The sequence below is a fragment of the Heterodontus francisci genome, chromosome 35 (assembly GCF_036365525.1).
Source record: "Heterodontus francisci isolate sHetFra1 chromosome 35, sHetFra1.hap1, whole genome shotgun sequence".
Taxonomy (NCBI): Eukaryota; Metazoa; Chordata; class Chondrichthyes; order Heterodontiformes; family Heterodontidae; genus Heterodontus; species Heterodontus francisci.
The window spans coordinates 43,787,004-43,813,638 of NC_090405.1; the positions used below are offsets into that span (position 1 = coordinate 43,787,004).

The following is a 26,635-nucleotide window of genomic DNA, read 5'->3' on the forward strand; positions in this document are numbered from 1 at the left end:
ACTTTTTTCCTTGGAGACTTCTCATTAAGAAATCTTGAAAGGTAGAATAAAAGTTTGCATGACAGACTAAAAAACATTTTAATTCCCTCGCATGATGCAGTCAATGATATCAGATTGTGATTAGAATATATATTGTGACATGCACAAGTGGTTTCATTACTCTGACTATATCCCACAGAAAAGATTAGGGAATTATTTTCCTTTTGGCAACAAGCACTGCTGGAAGCCAAAGAATCTTCTACTCTTTTCCATTTGAGATGTACTTCAATATGCTCTAGGGCAGGGTATCCAAGATTTGTCTTCAATGGACACCAAGTTTACAACAGAACTTAATTTAGAAATTATCCAATGAGATGATCCTGTTGGGCAGCCCTTTCTAAATCTCCATAAATCAACACCAGAGCAAAGCTATGAATACTACAAACAAGACTGACCTTGAGTCATGTGCCTATGGCTGCACTGCACCTTCTCATACTCCAGGAGAGATGCTCTTCATCTTCCCATTGACAACTAAAACTGGCAATTGAGGTCACAATCAGGAACAATTTTTCCCTTTTGTCCCATAGCTAGTAGGGACTGGATCAATACTGCCTATACTCATTTTTCATAACACCTTTTAGCCAGGAGATTTTACTTCCTTGTATCAGAGAAGCAAGAAACATCCAGTTAGACTGGGTGGTGCAGGAGCCTTGTGGACTGCCAGTAATGGTTTTAAATGTTCTAGCATGCTGTTATATTCTGGTTTTAAATATTCTAGCATGCTGTTATATTCAGTTTTTAAAACTTGCTAGGGACTCCCATAGTTGTTTGCTTAACTTGTGTATGCGAGGTGCTAAACAAACAAAAAAAGTCATTTGGTAGTACAGACCTTGAGTATTGCTGAAAACAGACATTTTGTCGAAGCTTTTCGTCTTGCACTCATCTGGACAATTTGAAAGAATACCAAAATAAGGGAAAGCAACAAGTTTATACTATAAAAAGGAGAAAGTGCTGATTGGTTGGAGAGAGTGCTGATTGGTAAAAGTGTGGCCATGAAGAATGCACCAGTTTATGGTGGCAGACAGTTAACTGCCAAGCTTTGTTTGAAATTTAAACCAGGCAACTTGACTGACTGTTCATTCAAGGCAATGCCTTGACCATATATTAATACAGCGCCCTGTTCTTTGCAGACAGAAAGAACATGTACAAACATTGCACCTGTTTCAGCCAAGCAAAATAAGTGACAGCCATTCGCTGGTTCATTCCTCAGGGGAATGCCTTAACCAGAGTCAAGCCGCCTGAAATAAATTTCAAAAAGCTTGGCAGTTAAATGTCAGTTACCAGAAACTGGTGCATTCTCCATGGCAATGCCTCTACCAGAGTCTACTTACCAACCAATCAGCACTCTTCAGTATAAATCTGTTGCTTTCCCTTGCATTGGTATTCTTGCAAATTATTATGAGTGCAAGGCAAAAGAAATTGAACAAAATGTCTGTTTTCAGCAATAAACAGTAACCTGGCATGCTAGCATTAGATGCAGACTCAATGGGCCAAACTGCTTCTGTGCTGTATTAGTCTACTATGTGGTATATTGCTTTATAGCAACACCATTATACATGTATGACAACATTCAAGTTTCCTTCAATGTTGCAAGAATGCTACAAGTGATGCACCAAGTCTGAGTGCTTAAGATCTTTCAGTATTTGGCATCAAAAATCTGCAGTCTCAACTGTGCTTAACCCAAGATGATACTTGTAAACAAGACTTGCTAGTTCATATGGTCCAATGTCTACAGTATTCAGAATATTCCTAGCATCCAAGTCTAAAGCAGCTACCCTTTGATTGCGTTTGAAAATTATGAGACAACTGGTGTAACTTGTGGGAGCTAGCTTTTATTGATGTCATCCACAAATGTGCAATTAAACTGCATTCTACTCCTATATTCACAAAAGCATGTTGTACCAAGTGAAACATCTGGTCTAATCTTGGACATTGAAAATCAGGTACAATTTAAACAGAATTGTATAGTGTCTGAATAATGCACAATTAATTTAATTAAAGTCCTGTCTGATTAATACCAAGGTGCATTATTGGACACTTTTTATATAAAGGTCTCAATCACAAATATAAATAAGGATTTGCAAAGGTATGGTGCACTTCATACAACAATGCACACTGACTGAAACATTTATATAATAGTCTTACATCGGACAGTCAGGTGCAGTACATGAGAACAAAGTGATCAGGAGCAGATGTTATGAACAAGAATGCTGCATTCTTATTTGCTTAAGTGGAGGTGCTTGAAGGTTAGCAGCTGGCAGCTGCTCTGCAGTACCCAAAGCTGCAGCTGCCTAAAGGGAGGTGGTACTGCAGGAGACATCAAATGAGATCCTACACATTCAGGGCACTTGCAGTACACGCATGGTGTTGGTGGAACCAGATCCTGGGCGCCAGCCTGTCAGCACAATCACCAGGTCACAGGACTTGAAGAAACCACGAGTCTTGCCTGCGAGTTAAAAGGATTCAAGTAACTATACATAATAAAAAACAGTGTTGCTGAAATCCATTTCCAAAGCTTTATGTGGCTTTCTCCCTCTAAAGGAACAGCTTTAGCCCCCCCACTAAGAAAATGCACTTACTGCTGTGCTCAACTTACCAACATCCATGGCAAAATTCACCCTGTGGTCAACATCATCAGACCACACTGCATCAGCTGGTGGCTTGAAGAGGACAGGGAAAATACCACGGTAAAGGTGGGCCTGACGTGCTGTCTGAGCTTCACGAGTTACAGCAATGATGGGAGCTCGTGGGCGGTATCTAGATACCAGGTGTGCAGACCTAAGCAAAAATAGCAACATTAATACTCAAAGTAATGGGGTAGAACAGTAAGATTTTGCAACAGAGATTTTCAAATCAATTCCATTTGAATAGATTTAAATTGAATCTTTAAGGATATGACCTGCTCACTGTCTTAAACAGCGTTCGACTTGGTCTGAATTAATAGCCCGACTGTTGCATCATAAGCATTTAGTTGCTCTGTCTGCAGGTTTAAGGGCCAATATGCATTTCACTCAATTCTGCTGAAGGTACTATCGCATGCTGAGTGCCACAGGTGCTTGCAGCCCCAATGTTTCAACAGACTATTATTGAGACAGCAAGTTATCAGCAGGTGAATCAACAGAATTGCATTGCCGAAGTCAACCCCATCTTTACTGTCAGCATGGAACCAGAAATGCCAATTTCCTTCCTCCTTTGCGGTACAGGGGATATGGATTCCTTAATTTTAATATTTGGATCAAACCCAAAACCTTGAATTGTAAAGTTAATTTTGCAAGAGCAATAAATAGCCAGCAGTCTGTTACAAGGCTAATGTCGTCTTTCATTATGTGATGCAATCACAGCCAGCCTCTAGCTGAAAAACAAAAAAAAATTAATTACACTTGTATAATCTCATTCCTTCAGTTATTAACTGGAAGTTAAAACTGTAAATTTTAAACCTAAACTTTTCCCATCTCTTCTCAACCCATTTCTTTTCCTCACTCCTGATTTGGCATTAACCCGCTTCACATTTCTTCCTCAGGTATTATGTCTCAATCCAGCAGATTGGTTCAGGAGATGCACAGCTGCTTGCCCTTTTCAGTCAGGTCCCAGCTGCCTCGTTTCCCCTCACTAACCATTCGCAGTCCACACCAAGCAACGCACCAAGGCTCCTTAGACAGCACCTTCCAAACCTGCGACCTTGACCACTTAGAAGGAGGAGGGCAGATGTATGGGACCACCACCTGCAAGTTCCCCTTTAAGCCACACCATCCTGACTTCGAACTATATCACTGTTCCTTCACCGTCACTGGGTCAAAATCCTGGAACTCCCTTCCCAACACTGTAGGTGTACATACCCCATACAGACTGCAGCAGTTCAAGAAAGCAGCAAAGCAGCTCACCACCACCTTCTCAAAGGCGATTAGGGTCAGTCAATAAATGCTGGCCTAACCAGCGACACCCACATCCCAGGAACAAAAGTGTTTAGCAACTTGCAAGCCCCAAAAATTAAAAATCTTAATGTGCAAAAGGCAAGTCTAGATCAAATTCTGGTCTGAAATTAGTCTAATTGCAAGCAGAAAAATAAACCAGCTCTTTCCATAGCACCCAATTTCCAGGTCTGGAAGAAGCAAGGAAGATAAAAAGCTGGCACTTAACCAATATAAGTATGCAAGTTCTGCAATTTTGCCAACTGGAAACATTACTGCCGTGCAGGCAATAGCCTGAGGTCAGTTTTCTGCATACCCCAAAACAATCCTACTTATTTTCCAAAGTAGCCCCCAGAATAATTATATGCAACAGATCAGGAATTTAAGTTTGTCATTGCGTAATTTTGCTCTATACTTCCCATCGTGACTTGCATGAATAATGTCATGACAGACTTCTACCTAAACGTTGGTCAAAACACAACCATCTAGTTCTTAATTAACATTCACCAACTGAGCAGCAAGACTAGATTCATTTGCAACGAATTGGAACGCAAGGGCTTCATTCAGGACATTGAAGTGCTCAGCTTGAATTAGTGTTATTTGATAAATCCCAATTTGAAATTCAGTGCATAAAAGAAATTGACCAAGTCAGTGCATCCAATGCTATTTTACTTGCCTTTCCATCTAAAAAGATTAGGAAGACATTTGGCCCAGGGGACAAACCAGTTTAAGCCTAATATATAGCTGGGCTGCAATTTCTAAAAAAATGAATTTATTTTGGCCATGCAGCAGACTTGGGGCCAGTGGCACCTGAAGTATTCATACTGACAGCAAGCAGCTGTATTCAATCCAAGCCCCTATTATGAAGCCTGTCTAACAAAAGGATCACTAAGTTGTCCAGCAAAAAAAAGTCAATCCAAATTTGGGCAACTAAATGTAATTTGTAGTCCTGATTACATCACACTTGAAAAATATGAAGGAACCAAAATTGGAAACAAAGAAATGATTACTGCATTACACAACAGTTGCATAGAGAAAGAAACAATATTCAAATAGTTAATTCCCAGCTAAAATAAGTGAATTAGCCAACAGCCCAATGTAAACCTCAGTGCTGGGGGCAGCTAAATTTTTTTTTTAATATATACTTCAGCATTCTGCTCTACACTGTTGCACTACAGAATCCGCCACTTCAAAAAATGAAATGCAAACAGCTGCCTGCATTACTCCATTTCAATCCAAAGAAAAGCTTGTTAAGACTACAGTAACAGCTGTGTTCACTTTTATACAGCTATGAAAATCGAGAGTTACAAAAACCTGGACACATCAGCATGTGAAACATCTAAAGATTCCACCAAAGCCACACAATCTTGTTAAAGTCCAGTTGAGACAGGTGGGGGAGAAAAAAACAAACAGTGCTGCAACATGGCAATGTAAACTGAACACTACCACCACTGCTGCCACAAACCAGCCAAGTCAGCACGCTAGATGGAGAGAATGCAACGTCAGATATTTAACAGGGGTGAGGATAAGAGTGATTCCAAAGAAAGGCATCTGCAAATAAATGACTAAAAGGGCAATATGAGCAGTTCAGAAAAAGTTAGACAATTGGGAAGACAAGAAATATGAAAATGAACACAAAGTACTCCATAGGCACACAAGTTAACAAAATATCACTAAGGGATGAAAAGTCCAAGAGACTAAATGGTCTCATTAAAAAATGACCTAAAAAAGAAATGTTGATAGAAGGCAAAGGTGATAGTAAAGACTGAAAAAAGGAGATACTAGATAAACTTGAGGATAAAGCCCTTGGTCCAGGTAGGGAGAAGCTAACACTAGTATCCAAATTTAATAGAAGCAACATTGCCATAGAACTGGTGAGTAGCAAATCTAATTCTTATCTTAAAGATGTAACTAACCCAAAAAACTAGACCAGTTAGCTCAACTTCAGTGGTAATGAAGATATTAGAAACTTGAACAGATAACGTATTAAGAGATAAAGTAAAATCAGACTGGATCTCAAAAGGTCAGTCATCTTTTGATTGTACTGAATTCTTCAGTCATGGACAATGCAGTGAATGTAGTATAGATTTTTCCAGGAAGCTTGAGAAAGATGTCGCAGAGACCCATGACAAAAGGTCAAGGCAAGTGGAAATCTGGGACAAGACAGAATGGATTAAAAAGATGCCTACAACACAATAGAGGATAGAGTTAAGGAAACTTTCTCTAGTAGAAAGGTTGTTCACTGTACATACAAGTGATTTAGACTCAACTTGGAGATTACACCACATTTTGTGGGGGGTGGTGGTGAACATAGCAAAGAGCTTAACCAAAATACAGAAAGGCTTGCAGAGTGCGCAGCAAAATGGCAAATGAAATTCAAAATAAAGTGAGGTTATTCATTTTGGTAGGCCATGAAACTTAATGGGTAGATGATCAAGCGATAAATGAGATAAATAGCTGAAAGTAGCAACACAAGTTAAAGTTGTAAAGAACTGGACTTCATTTGTAGAGGAATAGAATGCCATAAAAAAAAGCTTGGTTAGTCCACAGGAGTAGCACTGCACTTCTGGTCACTGTACTAAGAAAAGGATGTTCAAGACACCAGAGGAAGTGCAGAAAAAGGTTTAAGGATGTTTGCAGAAATCAAATGATGCACTTATCAAGGCAGGCTGAGTCTGTATATCAGAAAAAAAAAAAGAGCCCAAGAGGAGGCCTGATAGATTAGGAAGTGTTTTGTGCAGATGCAGAGAAATTGTTCCAACTTGAGCCTGCAACACTGGGGCACAAATGCAAGCTAGCCACAAAGAGGTCAAAAAGCATTAGCTGAAATTTTTAGAGGGGAGAGATTGAAACTCAGTACCACATGGAGTGCTTGATGCAGATAGGGGAGGCTTGATGCATATGTCGAGGGGAAAAAAAAAAGATACATGGGTGAAAGTTGGTATGAGGTAATTACAGTGGAAGGAGACTTATAGTATATAAAAACCCTGGCATAGACCAGTTGGGCCAAAGGGCTTGTTTCTATTTTATAGATTCTGTGGGGCAATGAGTCATTGAGCTTTCTGCTCAAAGTGTAAAATTGTCAAAATCTAATTAGCAGTCATTATACACCTTTGAAGTCAGTGAAAAGGAAAATCAGGAGAATTGTACAACAGGTGGTCTAAGGCCACCAAGTCTTGTAATTCCAACTTTAGGCAATAGAATTACATGCACTATCTAATGTGGGTGGGCAAGAAATGAAAGGCATGAGGATAGATGGTAGCAGGGAGCACACTTCAGTAAGGAGGTAACCCGAAGCCAAGACTAAGTTCTTTAAATCTGGAGGACCAAGTGTAGCTAAATACACCATTAAGCATGGCAGCAAGCATTTCAAAAAGTTAGAGAACAGTTGTAGTTAACCAGTAATTGGTAAAATTAATGCACATGCATCAATATTCACTGGTCTATGGAGGCACTCCCACAAACATTGATGAGGACTCACGATTGTCTGAAGATTTACTTCTACTCTAAACAAACAGGAAACCCCAGTAATAAAGGCCAAAAGTGATTCAAGAGAGACTAGTAATGTCTTTTTGTGCCATTGACAGGCTCAAGTGCCAGTGGCCATTTACTGGTTGCTCCTCTGGTCCAGAATGAAAAAGCAGCTGTACTTTGAAGATCCAATACAAAAGTAGATTTTAGGTCCAGTTGCAACAGCAAGAAATCCACAAGTCAATGCTCAGGTTTTTACTTGGTTAAACACCAGCTTCAAATTACATCTGCAAAAAGTATGTACCAAGTACTGAATGCAACATTAAGTGCACAAAATATGGCCTTGCAACATAATGTTAAATGAAGTACTACAAACATCTACAGTTTAAAATCAGACTGACATTTGCAATTTGGCCTGCCTAAGCACCCTGTAAGGAGGATAACCAGCTGGATGACAAAAATAGGCTAGCGAAATGTCAACAGTTCAGGGACAAGCAATGGAATTATTCCTACCTTCCAGACTTAGTCAGCACTACCACAGCTGCAGCACAGCACTTGAAAGAGGCCTCCACGGCACCAATGGCTGCTACTTCTGATGGATCTCGGGAGAGGGGTGCTAGGCGACGCAGCTCTTCGAATAGCTGCCTGTGGTACATGGCAGCCTCAGCCTCACGAGCAATCTGCAGATGCCACATAAAACAGCACCAGGGAAGGGAACATTCCGGTCAGTCACCACTTCTGCTCCATTCATCCTGCCTACACCTTGCGCACTGAGTTTCAGACTGCCTTCACCTACCTTCCAGCCTTCCTTCAGTACAGTTGATGTGCTCCCATTGTTGGACATAGCCAACTCTTGCTCACCTGGCAGCTGGATAAAACTAAGATTGGAAAGATTCCTTCTGGATCAATGAAAGGACACTCTGGTCATTTCATATACCCAGCCCATTATACTTCAAATTTCCCCAATGCCAGTTAGAATAGCTTTGTAAATAGTTGCTTATGCAGCTGCCAGGCCATTGAACAACCAGAAGCCTGCAAGGAGAAAATGGTTAATTCTAAACCTTCTGCACAGTAGTACTCCTCATTTGCTACTCTACCTGCCAGATTTGGTCAAGACTATAATACCAGCAGCAAGGCATTTAAAAGAGGCCTGCACAGCGCCAACGGCAGCAGTCTCCGTAGTGTCTACCATAGGAGGCGCGAGATGAGAGATCTCCAAATACATCTGTCGGTGATACATTGCAGCCTCTGCCTCACGAGCTATCTGTGGGCCACAAAATAAGACAGGAACAGAGAAAGATGCAAGAGAGTCAGATTTACATGATACATTAGTGAAAGCAAGATTTAGGTAGTTGTGCAACATTTTCACAGCAGGAATATTTAAGCAGAATGAGAATAAAAGCCCACTTGTGTTTTGATGCTTCTCTAAGAACAAAGTCCAGATCTCATTAAAATTAGAAGGGCATTGTTCCCATATTCAACCTGCAAAGAATCTGTACCAGATATTTGTAACCAATGCTGAAATGTAATTTTTAATTGGCAAAGTGGTCAATCTGTACAGATCCAACTTGGGAAGTGTTTTATTCAGTTATGGTCTCTAGCCATTGCATACATGTTGCACAACTGCCACCTAAACATGCCAGTGCTCTAGATCATGCAAAAGAATAAGCTCAATACATGCAAATTTAGTGCTCAATTAGAAAGTTAGAACTCAAGGCAAATTGTAGTGGCAACTAGCACTGTTAATTGGTCTACTGATTTACTAGGACTGGACAGGTCCTTGCATAACTCAGATGTGAGATTTGGCTGGTGGGGGGAGGGAGAAAGAGAGGAGGAGGAGGAGGAAGAGGAGGAGAGAGACGGGCAGACGGGGAGGAGAAAAAACAAGAAAAAATTTGGTACCACAAAATTTTCCAGTAAAGTGCTGTTGAAACATCCCGATTCTTCATTTGGAACTTGAATTGCTCCCATGTACCAAGAGGTTTATAAACTGAAAGATCACAGGTCCTGTGATATGGAATTGGGTTCAAAAACTTCAAAAGAAAAATGCAAAGTTTGATTCCACACCAGGATATTGGTTAAACACTTTTCATACCCATGCTATGGGGAGTTTCCAGCCAAAGTTCCAAGTGAGCAAACTTTTTGAAAAAACTGCAATGAGCCAGTGCGCTGAGCAAAGCAGTACAAGCCCATGAATATAAATTACATATTTTTTCTTGCTTGGTAGAGGGCACAAAAATAGTTTTGAATCCAGGTTGGAAGGGTAAAAGATCATTTTATTAAATTAATGCTTTGTCATGCCTCTTCTAGGTGATCTCACTACTATAAATTGCAGCTGAGTGATTAGCAAGACCAAAATGCACATTTGTCACCACTGAAGCAAAATATTTGCTATAGCTGGGGCAAGAACTACTCTGGACTCATCTGCTTCTTGTATTTAATGCCAAAGGGATCAAGGGATATGGGGAGAAAGTAGAAACAGGGTACTGAATTAGATGATCAGCCATGATCTATTTTGAATGGTGGAGCAGGCCCGAATGGCCTACTCCTATTTTATATGTTTCTATGTTGTATAAAGCTGAAAAATTTAAACCCTTCAAGAAATTCAGTTAGCTCTTGTAGATTGAGCAATTTGTTGCCCAAATCTTCATGCAAAATATAACTTGGTAGAATTTGTTTGAAAATGTTAGGACATCTTATTTTACACTCCAACAGCTAACCTGCAAGAAATATACCAGCCAGTAAACTTTCAGCTGGAGTGGAGTGGACAATAACTAGATAACTTCCATTACGTTATTGTGGCTGGGCAACAAACAATTTGATTCTTCTACACAATGCCATTACTTTCAAGTCCAGGTCAGGTAGTGTCTGGGGCAATCTTGCTAGTGATGTTTCACACCCCAGGACACCAGTGGTTCTCAAGAGCAAGCAGAAACATGCCAGGAAGAGCCAATGTTATTCCTCATTAAAATAAAAACAGGAAAATATCTGTCTATATTAAACAGAATGGCTTCAATACTTGCAGCAACTGATATGGGACTATGGGTGCCTGTGTGTTTGAAAATCTTGCCACAATTGGAAGAGCCTCTGATCAAGTGCAACTGCAGGCAACTCATGCAAGGCTTTGTAACTTAAGGGGTGTTGGGATAAGTGTGACCAATTAGCACAAAGAAAGGAAATTGGAAATTTTGATGTTAGAATTTCACACAAATTCTTTGTGCCCAATTTTCCACGATTTAAAGCCGGGTTCTTCCTGCGTCTCAATCCAGACAATTTGTTCCTTCACTGGAGATGCTTTCATTGAAAATATGCACTTAATCAAGGGGGCATAGAGTGAAAGAATCTAACAAATTCAGCCTCTTGACTTCAGTTGGGCCCTACTACTCCTGTGGAACAGCAACTGTTAGTGTACCACTAGAATGCATGCTCCATATAGTCAGATGAAAAAAAATTGCACCACTCAAATTTAAAGCAGCTCTCTGGGAGATTAATGGTACTAGGATTCAATATTTACCAACTATACTTCCTTTCTAGTTTTAAGGTTTGCTCAGGGGTACACACAAGTTAAATGCCAATTTAAGACTGAACACTCTCATGCATCAAGACTCATGATAAAGCAATGTAACCCATACATCTTCCAAATCCCATTAGAGGATGCTTTGTTTCCTCAGATTACCAGAAGGCTGAACATTTAATGCTGTTTTCAATTGCCTAAAGATCTCAGTCAACTTCTTGGGTCTGCATGACTGAAAGCAGCATTAGCAAGCTAGCAGTGAGGAGCTGCATGGCTGAATGCAGGATTAGCAAAGCAAACACTGATGAAACTGACCAAGTTTATAGTAGAAATGTTGACCCTGCCAATAAGCATGATGTTAAAATCAGTCAATCTAATACAGTTCTCGAGTGATTGGTGAAAGGTACCAAGTCCTTGCTTTAGAAGTTCTACATGACCGCTCAACAATCTACAAAAATATTTCAACCTCTAGGAGCAGACGGCTATTCACTTTGTCCGAATACTATAGTCAGTCAGTCCAGCAGGACCTCCCTCTCCAATTAATTGCACTTGCTTACTAGCCTGAGCACTAAACCATCGAAGCAAGCCCAAACTAATGACCAAGCTGAATGTGAAGCACTAAAGACTGAGGGAGCAGGTAGAGAGCAGACAAAAAGCTGTGGGTTGAGATTTCAAAAACAAATCAGATGCAGGGGCTTACAGGCTAGACTGTCCCATTTCCCCAATGGAATAAAGAAGCACAGCAACAGGTGGCTCTAATGAATTTGCCCATGTCAACTGCAGAGCCATGTCTAAAATTGGATTATTGCACGGAGAGTGTACAATAACGGCCATTTTGAAAGCAGCTATGCTCAATGTTTTAACCTATTAGGCAAAATTAAGTACTTGCAATGCAAGACAGAATTCACTGCAAAGGGACGAAGTAACAGCCAAAACTCCCTTCGTTACATTAGTGCAGCAGTTTGGGCAAAGCTATTGCAGGTTTGACAGAAGGTTGACTGCAGTGTCTCCACATTCATACAATGAATCAACCAACCAGAGTTCATGCAACCAAAAGAAAAACCTGGATGAGTTAAATCTTCAATTGCAGCCATATGTAGTCCACTTAATTTTAAGCATCAAATTTGCACTTATTTACATTGCTTAATGCAAACTATTGGATTACTCAGTACAAGCACAGTAACTGTCAGTAGACCAAAGTCACCATAGCACGGAGAATTTAAATGTCATCGCTTGCTGTAAATGCTGCAAAATTTGGGATAGAGCAAACCTGCGTTTGCACAAGTTGATTAAACTGGCCACCCATCAAGTGCAAAATGTGCTCATTTTATTTCACTTTGCTTTATCCAGTTTTCAGCTGACAATTAAAATATTGGGTTTGGTTACTGTTATGTTTCAAATTTGAAGACTGCACCATGTGAAATCTAAAGCTTTCATTACAATAGAACCAAATATTAAAGTTGATTTGAGTGTTCTACACCAATACTTCCCACTTCAAGACTTATGGAAAGATTGATATTTGCGAACAGAACCTATTTATGCAGTCAAGCTTGCCAAGTCATTGTTGATATTTCCTGTTGCAGTAAGGCAGATTGTATGTCTCATTAAGCTAATCCTGGCATGCACCAATGTTGGAGGATGAATACTACAGCAAAGCTAAAGACCATCACTTCAAATAGAATGTGAGCATTCCACTGCAGACATGGTGTTTTAACTGGCTTTTAACAGTTAGCTACTGCAGATCCTTCCAACCATACCTGCGCTGGATGACCTTGACAGAAGCAGTCATCAGAAACACTCAGCTTTTAGAAAAGGTAGTCGTATCAACACTTTTTGGTGAAATCACCAGGCTGGTGATGCAGGTAGCCCAGTTGAAACTGGCAAAAGCTTCTGTCAATCAAGGAAAACAATGAACCACACAATAGGCTACTTGATAGAGCCCTGCTGTGGGATTAGCGAACACATTGCTAGTGAATTGGTTGCATTCCTGTAGGGATAAGTGTTTAACAGAAGTGATTCTGCATGGGCACCTGTTACTACAAGTCCTGTAAGAATGGGTATTCATTGCTCTTCAGTGATCTGGATGAAGCCATGGTGGGGGTGGGGCACTGAAGTGGAGGAGACAGTACTGTCTTTGGACCCCAGATGAGCAAAGCAGGTTAGATGCCATGGGATAAAATAGGTCCAGCACGTCACTTAATATAGATTAATGCAGTTGCACAAGTGGATGGGACCAAGCATATATACACCATGCAGGGTTGCAAACTCAAGGCTTCAGAGTGGGACACCTAGGGGTCATAATACATAATCAATGCTTGTACCTAGCGCCTCAAAGCTATTGCAGGAGCAAAGACTGCAAGCATGTAATGGAAATAAACATTAAATACTGTTCCCACACAAGACCTTAGATTAGGCCTCACCTAGATGGTGTTCAGTTTTAGCTCTCAGGTGAGTGACAAAGGTTCAGAGGAATGCTACCAGTTTAAAGGCTCTTAAATCACAAAGGCGACAGTGCTGGGGCTCATTATTCTAGAAGTTTTAGACTGATATTCGACTGAAGTCAAGGTAATAAAATTAGAATTGGTTCCATTGGATGGACCATGAATTGGACGAGTTATGGAGAACCAGGGACATGAACGCAAGCTTTGTAAGGCATGAACTAGGTTAAATGTCAGGGGTTTATTCTCTTCAGAAAATTTATCAACTTATGGAACAAGTTGGTTGCTGCTCAGACAAGTCCAGATTCAAAAGAGCTGGACGTGTTGCAAACCAAGATTGACAGTGCAGTGTTGTGGGGACAGCGCAGGGATATCTCCAACCAATATGGTCACCTGGATCATGTGCGCTCACTTTCAGATGTTATAGGATTGCTGTTTCTCCCTCTTTCCTAACCCCAAAATGATTTTAAACTTTTTAAAATCTCACCCATGAGATAGTGCAGCAGGCTGAGGCGCAACAGATGGAGTTCCATGGTGTGATTAAGTTGCCTCATGACCAGCACTGAACAGGCCTGATGGACTAACTAGTCTTTTCCAGTCAACCATTTTCATACATGTTTATGGCCTGCAGCAGTAAAGTGAAAATGCCCAGAAACATAGAAGGACTGCATGACTCAAATCATCCTGTATAGCACATTTTAACCCACTGATCTCATTTTTACTTGCTGACATTTTTCCACTACTGCAAGCATGGCAGATTCAGTATGACTTTTCATGTAAAACCAATTACATTGATCTGGCAATGCGATGAAATGACAATTAGTCAGATGCAAATCAATCAAATTGCTATCAGGTGGTTAAGGTGAATTGAACAAATATCCAGTAGCCCCATGGCAGAAAGCAAAGCATGTGCAACTATTTTGATCACTAATATTTAATTCAACAGTTCAACAAACCAGGAACATGCAGACTGGAAAAAGATTGGAACTGCAAATGCAACATTAATATTGTTGCAAAGTCATTGCACTAATGCCACTTTTCCCAAATTGTTTCCCCTCAACTTCCTGATAGGAACTGGAAGTAGGAGTTTTACACTACTTTGACATTCATTAGTTCCTAAAGTAAATTAATCTACTTTATCAAGTAATAACTGCTTCAAAAACAAGTGGTTAAGTCACAAGATTACAGTCAACTACATACCAGGTGCTGCATTTTTACAGCCTCAAGGGGGTAGTCTCCTTTTGCAGTCTCTCCAGACAGCATGATACAGTCTGCACCATCTAGTACAGCATTAGCTACATCACTGCCCTCAGCTCGGGTGGGTCTGGGTTTCTTGATCATGCTCTCCAACATCTGAAAGAGGAGAAAATCCAAGGGTATAAAGACATTCGATGAAGATGGTCAGGAGCAAACACGTCAAGCTCAAAGGGTCCACTTCACTATACAATTAAGATTTGAAATCATAACCCTCAGTATATACGAAGAGTGCACTTCCAAGTATAAGCCTGTTAAAATCTCTAACCTTAAACTGGATAACTATGAAAGTTCTAGCAGCTTTGTTAAAGCACAGCACTATACTAAATTAAAAGATTTAATGTGGAGACCACTCCCCCCTGCCCAAAGAAATCTAGAACTTAAAATACAAAGTTATTCCACAATAACTGTCTACATATGGTGGGTTGCCATCCTTTCATCTATGAAAGATGGATATGCAAACAATCCATTTAGGTGGTGTCTTCAGTGCACCTTTGCTAATGGCTGTGGAGGCCAATCCTGGAGGTGCAGTTTCTGCCATACGACTGTTGTTTTTGACTGTCACCTGTTGCCAAGCATTTGGTTATCATAGTAGTGCACGCTACCACACAGGATGCGTCACCACTTCCCTCTTTCATCAGCACGTGACTTCCTATTGCAATAGTCGACATTTAGGGCCTTCACATCATGCTTACAAGCATTTTTGAAGCAGAACTTTGGTTGTCTGGTCCTGGCTACCTCACCATACAGAAGGTCTTTGGGTATGCGACAGTCTTCCATCCACCAAAGACGCCTCAGTTTGATTAGTGCCAATGCACTTGGAGCTCTGCCTATGAGAGGCATGCCACATTTGTGACTTTGCCCTGCCAGGATACACCCATAAAGCACCACAGCCAAAGACAGAAATTGAGCTTCCTTTCATGGTAGCTGCAAGTTGCCCATGTCGTTTTGTAGCCATACAGCGAGGTACTGAGAACACAGGCCTTATAAATCATTAGCTTGGTCCGAAGGGTCAGTGTGGCGTTATCTCATGTGTTGAGAGTTGGCCAAAAGGTGGTAGCCACTTTCCATATGTACAGACCTCTGCGTCAAGGGACAGGTTGCCTGTCACCATGGGCCCAAGGTAGCAGCATTTGCTAACCACTTCAGTGGTATTTATGTGATCAGAAGTAGAGATGCAACACCTTGTCCCATGACCAGTTTTCTTGATGCTTCCAGTCAAGGAGAACAAGTTACAGCCACGAGAAACATACATACAGACCTATAGTTACAGATTAGTGCAAGCATTTCCATTGGAAAGTTTTGCCGCTGCAGAACACACAGAATCAACTGGGTCATGCACTGGAATTTAACTTCTGGGACTTCCATTTAAATATAATCCAGAGAATGAACAGAGCCAATCAAGCAAAGGAGAACAAGTTGCCAAGTGAAATTTGTTTGGACAAAGCTATAATCACTCATCCAATATTTGACAATCTTATTCAGATACCAACTGTCAAACAGAAGCACTGGTACAGTTACAACAAAGTTTTGATCTGCATAACCACACCAACTAAAAGGGGTTAAATCCTGATCTGAGCAATGAAACGGAAGTTACATTTCTGAAGTTAACATCCCCACCTGGAGAACAACTAGTTTTTCTCCCCCTTTAAAAATTTCACTTCAGTTTCAACTTAGCATAATCTGAGAATCTTGTGCATTCTAATTTAGAACCACAGAAATCTGAATGTCTTTATAGTTAAGCTTTTTGGTTTTCAGAACTAAACTAAACAGCAATTAATCTTCACAAGCCTCTGTGAAAGGAGGCCAGCTCCATGTAAGAGTGATTTGGGACATTCATCTCAGACACAAGCCAATTAAACTGTAAAATTCATTATAAATGTAGAACTCAAATGTAGCCCTCAGTGAGCATTCCAGGCCACTCACTCAGCAGCAAGCTACGGCATTTTTGATACAGAATATTGTTTGAAAGAGCCAACTACATACTTGAGTCGCGCAGATGACAGGTTTGCCAGCTCTGTTGCAGCGCCCAATCATCATCTTCTGAGCAAGGAAAACTTTCTCACCAGGAATTTCAATACCCAGGTCTCCACGGGCAACCATAATACCATCACTAGCCTCCAGGACCTCATCAAATCTGAAGGGGAGAAATATCCATTTGAGAAGACAACTTATGACAGCCATCCTGGGTTCTACATTTGGAGATCAAGCAATAGCAATACTTAGAATAATTGCCAACCACCAATTCAGGGCTAGTTAGAGGAATGATACTTCATTCTTTAAGTTATGAAAAGACTACTATTGATCATTTGGTATTCCACTCACTCTACATAATGCTTGCAAGCATATCAAAGCAGAAACAGAACTATAGACTCCAGGTCAAATAGGATCCAGAAGTAAAAAATAATTTCTAGCCTGAAAAACAATAAACAAGATTCAAATCAAATGTTCATTTTACCTGGATTCAGCCTCAAAGATTTGCGCAAACCTTAAATCTCAAAGTACTTCAAAGGTTGAAGATAATGAATGGCATTTAATAATTGCTGTGCACCATTTTACAGGCCACTAGAGTGTACAATTAGTTTCTGCACAAGTTACTATTCATATCTGCAAAAGCCACATCATTTCATGGTTCAGATATGTTGCAACATGACTAGTAGTTGTCAATGAGCAGTTTCATTAAGAGTTTAAGCAAATTTTACAACAGGTTGGGAGCCATGAGTGTCAAAAAAAAAAGGAATAAAAGTTGGAGAAAATCTTCCATTTTAAAAGCTACCAAGAGGATTCCATGGTATTAAATTCTAGTATGAGTGTTGACCTATTTGTTGGATACACGTTCATTTAATTCTGAATTATACCTAGATGGGCAGCACAGTGGTTAGCACCGCAGCCTCAGCTCCAGGGACCCGGGTTCAATTCTGGGTACTGCCTGTGCGGAGTTTGCAAGTTCTCCCTGTGACTGCGTAGGTTTTCGCCGGGTGCTCCGGTTTCCTCTCTCCGCCAAAGACTTGCAGGTGATAGGTAAATTGGCCATTGTAAATTGCCCCTAGTGTAGGTAGGTGGTAGGGAATATGGGACTACTGTAGAGTATAAATGGGTGGTTCTTGGTCGGCACAGACTCGGTGGGCCGAAGGGCCTGTTTCAGTGCTGTATCTCTAAATAAAATAATATACGTCTCAATCTGAAACGAACAGAGCCCATTATGGAATGAACAAGTCTCATTTCCTGAGATAAAAACAAGAAATGCTGGAATCACTCAGCAGGTCTGGCAGCATCTGTGGAAAGAGAAGCAGAGTTAACGTTTCGGGTCAGTGACCCATCATCGGAATTCCAGCATCCGCAGTATTTCGCTTTTATTTTAGTGCTCTCGTTTCCTGAGAGCTGGATTCTTTAATCTACAAGCCAAAAAGATTGAAGAATTAGCTCAAATACTGTACAAGTAACTACAGGCTACAGATGTGGCATTATGGACACCAGCCAAAAGCTGCATATTTGACACAAGATAGTACATAGCTATGGTATTTACTCCAAATCTGATTGTATTAGATAATGGTCTGAAGGTAGTTACTGGCCACTCACCGGCGAACCCCTTCATGATTCTCAATTTTGCTAATAATTTTGATGCGCTTTCCTTTTTCACCCAGCACTTCCCGGACAGCACGAACATCAGAAGCCTTGCGTATGAAAGAGGCAAACACCATGTCTACACCTTGCTCCACACCAAATTTTAAGTCGGAGATATCTTTCTCAGAGACTGCTGGAAGGTCAACCGCTGCTCCAGGCAGGTTTACACCCTTCTTGCTACCCAGGAAACCTCCATTCTCAATCTCAGTCTCACAATAGTCTGCACCTGTAGTGAAACAAACCAGGTCAGACTGTGCAGAATAAAAAAAAAAGTTTATAAAGCAAGTGCACTTAATTAGGCCATAAAGGGGAAAGTAACCAAATACAATCATAGCAAAAGGCAGAGGAACTACCACAGTGCCAGAAATAAACTTTATTTATATTTAAGATTGATAGTTCTGACCACTAACAAGCACACAAACACATTTTATTGACAACTAGGCCATACGTTAGACTGACGATTCTTTGAAGATAGATCATAGTGCCACAGAACATTTCAGGAGTTTTTGTTATTAAAAACTAAAAGTGTATAAATGCAGCACTATGGTAATGTCATACTTCAGGGACTGGAAGCATCTTATCCTGGACAAGACATGAGGATGTGTCACCAGGGAAGCAACCACAATGACTGCTCCTAATATTATTTAATAAGCTTAAGCTTGCAGGATGAAGTGAATCAATTACATTTCTAATCAGCATTTGGCCCAGGAGAGGAAAATGAGCAATACAAAAGATAACAGTTTAAATGCTCAAACGTGCAGTCTGACACTCGACATCTTTACTGATAAGATAAAAGCACAAACTACGGAAGTCAAAAAACTGCATTTGAATTTAGTTTTGAAGGAAAAGACAACACTAAATGGCAGATGCAGAGTTCAGTGCCAGACAAAAATTACTGAAGACAGGAAATTCAGTACAAAGAAACCTAACTTGACAAAACTACTTGGCTTTTCTAGGTGACTGAAGATCAGAATAGATCTTGCTACTGCACTTACCTTTGCTTAGCACACGGAGAGCGATTAAGCCATCATCCACATAGATTTTACTACCTTTTTCAACCACATGAGTCAGATTCTTGTAGTCTAACCACAGCACATTTTCATCACATTTCTCTTGATAGGCATCATCTAGTGTGATTTTAAGTTTAGCTCCTTTCTTCAGTTCAACTTCAGCAGTGCCACTCTGCAGCAAAAATGATAATTGGCTTTAATGACTCAGTACTTGCCAAGTCACATTTATAGCTTGAACTAGAGGGACATGGAAAGTTGAGGAATTGCTGTCTAGGCAAAGACAAAGATTAAAGCATAGAGGAAAGCAAAAACTGATGACTGGAACTAGCTTTAGGATGTTATGCTCAAATAAAGTTACATGTTGTACAAAATCAGCTAGTTGCAATGCAAAACATGCAACTGTGGAATGTATGACTTCATAGAAGTTTAAAGCCACCCACTGGTGAGCAGTATGACAGTTTAACAAAGTGGAAATGTTAGCAATTTGTAACTTGCAACGAAACCGGGCAATTAGCAACAATGATACAAATGGCAAATTGACATTCCCATTTCAGAGCACCTATGGTAGGTTTTTTTAAAATTAACTTTGCTGCTCCTTCTGGCAATATTCCAGAAGAACAATGTTTCCAATCAAGCAGCTGCTTACATGCATGAATTGCTGAGATTTTTTTCCCCCACTAAATAGTATTTACTTTTCACATTTCATTTTGTCAGGTACAAATCACTTTTAAAACAAAGATTACCAGAGATTATTAGAAACTCAAGCACTCACAGCTCTCCAGTTTAAATACTGGATCTTAAAGTGCCCCTGTAAATTACACAAGAGTAATGCATATCTTTCGCACTGAAGTGTATTTGCCTTTTATTGAACAGTTTATGACTGTACTTTGTATGATACAGTATTAAACTGGACAGCTATGCTGAGTGCATGAATTACTAATTGCCTTTGATTCAAAAGTGTTTGTACCACAAAATGAAACGCAAACAAGGTAAATTCTTTGCAACAATCCCAACAAATTTCAATACAGACAAGCTGCACCTAGTAGGTCAGCTGAGCATAAGTGTGTAGAGTTGTCCACTCTATTTTTTGACCTGACCCAATGACACCAGAAAATCCAAGCAGCTTTCCCTTGATTTACCACACTAACTACTGGATCAACTGGTAGCTGGCCATCCGTCATGTCACCCACACCTCCAGAGGGGAATGGTGTCCCCTATAGGGACTTCATTTTAAGTAGAATAGCACTGAAGCATTACACAAAGTACTTACTCCCTTGATAAGTCCAGTGCGGATTTCAGGTCCTTTTGTGTCCAGAGCAATAGCAACTGGTCTGTAGCTGATGGGGTTCCCAGCAAAACTTTCAGTAGCCTCACGGACATTCTTGATTGTCTCTGCATGGTACTGCAAACAAGGAGTTGCAAGTTCAATTTAACTTTCTAAAAGTTGATAACGAAATTGGCAAAGTGTCTTCAAAGCAACTTCACTTGCGTGCAAAGTAGTTCCTAACTGAGGTAAGATCTGAAATAAAACGCAATTCGCCCCATACAATACCTTTGCAAGTGAGCTTCCTTCTTTTCTACATCTTTAGATAAAAAAAATAAAGCCAAGTCAGTCATTTATGGCACAGAAGGCGGCCATTCGGCCAATCGAGTCCATGACAGCTCTCCACAGAGCAATGTAGTCAGCCCCACTCCCCTTGCAAGTCTCTTAGGTGGCCATCCAACATCCTCTTGAAGTCAATGATTGTCTGATTGTCTCTGCTTCCACTACAGTTTGAACTAATACAATGCTCTATTTTCAACAGCTTTTTCATTAGTATTTCTCCTCAGAATTCCAGGTCATTACTACAGCTGCATAAAAATGTGCTTCCTCATATTCCCCCTGTATCTTTTGCCCAAAACTTTCATTCTGTGTGCTAATCTTGTACCATTTGTTAATTGGAAGAGTTTTCCCCCCATCTAACTTATTTAAGCCTGTCATAATCTAGTAACTTAGTGACTGCAGAGCATCCTACACTGTAAGGTGACGCCCAAATGAAAGAAAACAACCAACATAATAATTTGCCTCTACAAGACCAAACCTGCACACCACCCAAACAAACAGTTACCCATACTGACAAAACCAGATACAAAAGGGTACAAAGGTAAGTGATATTCGACTCCAAGACTTTCTGCACATACTCTACAATGCAGATGTGGAATGGTCCTTAATCCCATTTCTAGTTGCATGCAGTCCAACAGATTCAGATCTTCTTCCTAATGAAGTCCTTATTACAGACACTAGGTGTCTCATCGTTCCTCAAAAGCAGAGCCTGAAACATGCCATTTCAACATTGAGCTTTTGTGCATCTCAATTTGGAGTAGTTGTCTCAACAGCAATGAATTCTGGAATGTGCTACAGTTAGTCATTGAGGCAAACCAAACTTTTAAAACCAATATACATTAGTTTGAATAACACCATTTAGAACAGACTATAAAGCTACAACAGGAAGTTTTATGTAGACAGAGGTAGTAATGTTTACTCTGTAAACAAAATGTTCATAGACAATGAGATTAAAATGATCAGGAGTGACCGAGTTCAAACTTGCTTATCTTCATTGATGAGCTGCCGCCAATTTTATCCAGTGCATTAACTTTCACTGCCAGTTAACTGGCTGTTTGAACAAATACAATGCTCTTTTTTCGACAACTATTTCACTAGTTTTTTTCCCACGTTGCAAGAGAAAAGCAACTGGTTCAGAAAGTACTTTCACACTGCAGAGACCAGACACTTGAATCCATTCAAAGAACTGACCTATTATTTTGAAATTAGACAAGATGGCTCAGTCTATTGAATCACAAACTCTTATACCACTAAGCATTTTAATGATTATTTCACTTTCCTGGAAAATGTGTTTAATCTGCGAGCTATGGTTACAATGAAGAGGAATTATTCCATTTGAAGTTCCGCAATATCACAAACTAGTTACATTTAGGTCACGAAAGCTGCACAGCTGCAATGGAATCAGAGTAGCTGAACATGGAAGCAAACTCATTACACCACCTTATCAGCACAACTTCTGATTTGAGTTAACAAAATAAAGTAACCAATTATTTGCCTAGCCTCTGAAAGTTAAGCTATTTTCAAGCTCACCTAATGATGCCAAGTGCACTGTCTTATACAGCACTGACAACTGTATTAAAAATATCCTATGCTGGAGTTCCAAGGTGTGAAAATTTTTTATTTTTTTTTTTAAACAGATCTTGGGTTAACAGTGCAGGAAAACAAGGGACTCCTACTTCAGATTCTGATCTAATTCCTGCCAGAAACCAGATGAACAAGTTCTGCTGTGACGTTCCCCCATAGTCTATAGTCACCAACATTTATTGGCTACATTGACTGGAAGAGAAGCTAGCCACTTGGGAGAGGCACTGGAGGCCAACACATGACACCTGAAAATAACTTGTGTATAAACAGTGTATAAAGATTATTTTTGATTACAATTCAAAACAGATCACTGAGTCTACAAGAGCTCTACTACTGCTGATAAAATGTGGGCAAGGACATTTTATCTACAGGAACACTGGTATCTCACTGTACATGTACAGTAAGTGAATAAAGCCAAAAGCAAACCCACCTACTAGGAGTAAATTCTGCAGTAAGGATGATATTGTCAAGAGTTTTCCCTGAGCACACAACACAGTAGTTATCCATAACCTAGTCAGCAAGAGCAGTAGCTTTCAGCACACATCCCTCACTAATGCACTAGTAATACTCAACTTACATCATTCAAGGTTCTGGGTAAGAATTTAAATTGTTCAAATCTCATTTTTCTACAATATGTATTTGGCTTGGATCCATCTTATGCATTATTTGAATCATCAATTCTGCAGGACAGCCCTGATATTTGATGCATATGGAAGTGATACAATTTGTTACACAGCACAGCTGGAGGACCTTTAAATAGACAAGCTTGATCAATGGAACATATTCCATTTCACTTGACCTCTGATAGACATATATACCAAGTGACACATTCCAGTCTGAGCAGCTGAAAAGGTCTAGCAGACAGTCAGCTGGGCTCACTGACCAGTGTGCATTTGCTGGGTCAAGTATATGAAATCCCGATCAGATACCCTTAAACCAGACATGCTCCATTGCTTTGAACTGCCAATTAGTGGCTCCCATCACCAACTTGTTTGTCATAATGACCTTTTCAATGCTACTGAAGCCAAAGAAAGTCATGAAGATCCCACTATGCAATTTGAATATTTTGACCTTGTGGTAGCAAGTAATGTCTGTTACCCACTTTACCAAAGATTTCTTTAAATACTACACAAAAGTTTGCATGAGTCCATGAGCAAATCCTTCAGCTTTCAACTGGCACCTCAGTCACTCAACCAAAAGAAAGCCCAAAAGGAAGCACCATGACATATATCCAGTGCAATCTTACCAAACATCTTCAGTGACATGTCATGCAGGCCCACACCTGCCAAGAATGAGGCATATTAATTTCATCAGATGAACATTGATTTTAAACTGTTGCTAGAGTTAAGAAAGGACTTATCAAAAAAACAACCAGACACTTGGCTGGAAGGACTACCAACAGACAGTGCTTGTTGAGACAAAGGGCTATTCCCTGGTCCGCTTAACCCACAATGGATTTTGATCACCAGACACAAAGCGTAAGGAAGAGCATTCCAGAGACTGCTACGGTGATACAATCCACAAGCACCAGGACTGATTAAATCTGCTGGTCACATGACTAACTGGCTGGTCCAGGGTTTCCTGAACTAGTCAGTGTTTGAACTCCAGGCTGTTTGCTCCTGGACTGAAAAGAGACCTCTTGGCTGGCTCACCACAGCCTCTGTCTGCTCCCATCTCTTTCTCATGGAACTCCAAATCCACTGAAGACATGAACCAGAGAGAAAAGTCTCCTACATCGAACAAGGTTTAAGAAGAATACTGGGCCCCAACAAAAAGCAAGACCTACCTACAATCAAGGATTCTACAGTGAGCTCAAAGAACTAACAACTCTTCAGATATTGCCTCAAACTTTTCCACTTTGTTACTTCGCCTCTTTTCTGTGTCTATTGGCATGTGTATCGTGTATCCGTAGGCGTTAACTGAATTAGAGTTTAAGTTTAATAAAGTTCAACCGTTCTTCTTTAAACCCAAGAAAACCTGTTTGCTTTGCAGGTTGATAGGTAAATTGGCCATTATAAATTGCCCCTAGTATAGGTAGGTGGTAGGGAAATATAGGGACAGGTGTGGATGAGGTAGGAATATGGAATTAGTGTAGGATTAGTAATAAATGGGTGGTTGATGGTCGGCACAGACTCGGTGGGCCGATGGGCCTGTTTCAGTGCTGTATCTCTAAATTTAAAAAAATTTAAAGACAAAGAAACCAGCCAGTGAACAAGGATTCCCTAAGGGGAGCGAAAAATAAAACCCTGTTACAGTAAGGCCTGGTGAAGGCTGAGGGAACCCTAGACCCCTTTCTCACAGATCATAACAATGCTGTTACGACCAAGTGAGGGGGGTGGGGTCTGGGGTCCCTTTCAGCCTTCACCTGGTCTTACTACAACAGGGTTTAATTCTAAACACTTTTTAGCTCCCCCTTGGTGAATTCTTGTCCACTGCTTTCCAATCATAAGGCAAAGAAACCAGCACAAACAGGCTCAGGTTTAAAGTAGTGAAGTTGAAATTTATTAAACTCAAACTAATCTGGTTAACAACTACGGATACACAATGCCTCCACACTAGCATTCATATGCGATACACACATGCAAATAGAGACAGAAAAAACAGTGGGAAGTCTGAGGCAATATCTGAAGAGTTGCGACAGTTCTTTGAGCTCACTGTAGTCCTTGATTGTAGGTAGGCCTTGCTTTTCACTGGAGCCCAGTACTCTTAAATCTTGTTCGTTGTAGGAGACTTTTCTCTTGCGGTTCATGTGGATTCAGAGGCTTGAGAGAAAGATGGGAGCAGACAGAAGACATCAGTCCAGGAGCAAACAGCTTTTCCCCCCCCTCCAAACAGCACAAATTCAAAAAGCTCAGGTTGCCCAGCAGGTTAGTCATATGACTAGCTAGTTTGATCATGTCCATTTGTGTATTCAGCCATCTTAGCAGCCTACCTGGAATGCAAGCTCCCCCACCTTCAATGTCTGGTGATCAAATGTCCACTGTGGGTTGAATGCCAGGGAACGGCTCCTTTGTCCTTCCAAACAGCATGGTAATATGCAAATGTCTTTTCCAGCCACAGCTGATCTGTTTAACATGTCCTCCCCCCACTCCAGTAACAGTTTAAAATCAATGTTCCTGACAAAATTAGCATGCCTCATTCTTGGCAGTAAGGGGCCTAGCATGAATATGAAAATAGTAGCCACTAGTTACAATGTTAAATCTTCTATTTTAGATACATCTATAGGCAAATTAAGCTCAATGCATCCAGTGTTTTTGCCAGTGACGACACAAAGATCTCTCCTCCTTACTGCCAAGTCACCGGAGACTGTCCCAGCAATACCGGCAAAACCAAATTTCTGCAGCACCTACACACAAATAGACTGTATAGCTATTTAAATTTACCCAACAGTATAAAGGAAGAAACAGAATGAAAACTGTCATGTCAAGTGCCACAATTCATTCATGCTCTAGTACCAGGTTTTCAGAAGATTTAAAAATATGTAAATATGGCTCCAGAGGATAGCATATGGAGTTGAAATGAGTGCCAGGGAAAAATTTGGTTCAACTACTGCTGGTGTTAAATGGAAGCAAAATTTTACCATTTCTCAAAAAATTAATTGGAACGCCCCATTATTGCACAATCTTCAGGCAGTTTATGAAAAGTGAGGACCATGCAGCAGTTTCATTTAATTTTACACCAACTACTAACCAGCCAAAAAGCCACCTGGAATAGTGAGCAAATAGCAATTGGCTCACAGAAAGAAATCGGACCTAGATTTATTTGGGGCAAGAAAGTAGCCTTTGAGAGAGAATATAGATTTTTTTGTAAAAATATAAATTTTTCCTATAGCCTCCCTGCCTTAAGTGCCAACTTAGTTAACAATGTCCTCCAGTACCTTGCCCACACAGCCAATCTTAGTGAACTTAGACAATAATGCCTTCACTTGCCCAACATCCACAGGTTAACAGGAGTCACGAAATAGCAGCATTAACCCTGGCACAAATCAGTTAACTGCACAGCAGGATCAAATCAGAAGTTTCTGACTGACTTAAAAGCAAAATACTACAGATGCTGGAAATCTGAAATAAAAACAAGAAATGCTGGAACCACTCAGCAGGTCTGGCAGCATCTGTGGAAAGAGAAGCAGAGTTAATGTTTCGCTTCTCTTTCCACAGATGCTGCAAGACCTGCTGAGTGGTTCCAGCATT

At 40.4% G+C, this 26,635-nt stretch overlaps 1 protein-coding gene across 2 annotated transcripts in view; it reads right to left on the reverse strand.

The window, feature by feature from the left end:
• Positions 1-1,851: 1,851 nt before the first annotated feature.
• Positions 1,852-26,635, reverse strand: part of pkma (pyruvate kinase M1/2a) — a 40,667-nt gene continuing 15,883 nt past the window's right edge. For both annotated transcript variants that reach the window (XM_068015438.1, XM_068015437.1), the window contains exons 4-11: positions 20,529-20,660; positions 19,244-19,430; positions 18,204-18,474; positions 16,611-16,761; positions 14,571-14,723; positions 7,932-8,098; positions 2,636-2,817; positions 1,852-2,485 (exon numbers count right to left, since the gene is read on the reverse strand). In XM_068015438.1, coding sequence (XP_067871539.1) covers positions 2,379-2,485; positions 2,636-2,817; positions 7,932-8,098; positions 14,571-14,723; positions 16,611-16,761; positions 18,204-18,474; positions 19,244-19,430; positions 20,529-20,660 — 1,350 coding nt within the window. In that variant the 3' untranslated portion in view covers positions 1,852-2,378. The remainder of the gene's footprint in view (positions 2,486-2,635; positions 2,818-7,931; positions 8,099-14,570; positions 14,724-16,610; positions 16,762-18,203; positions 18,475-19,243; positions 19,431-20,528; positions 20,661-26,635) is intronic.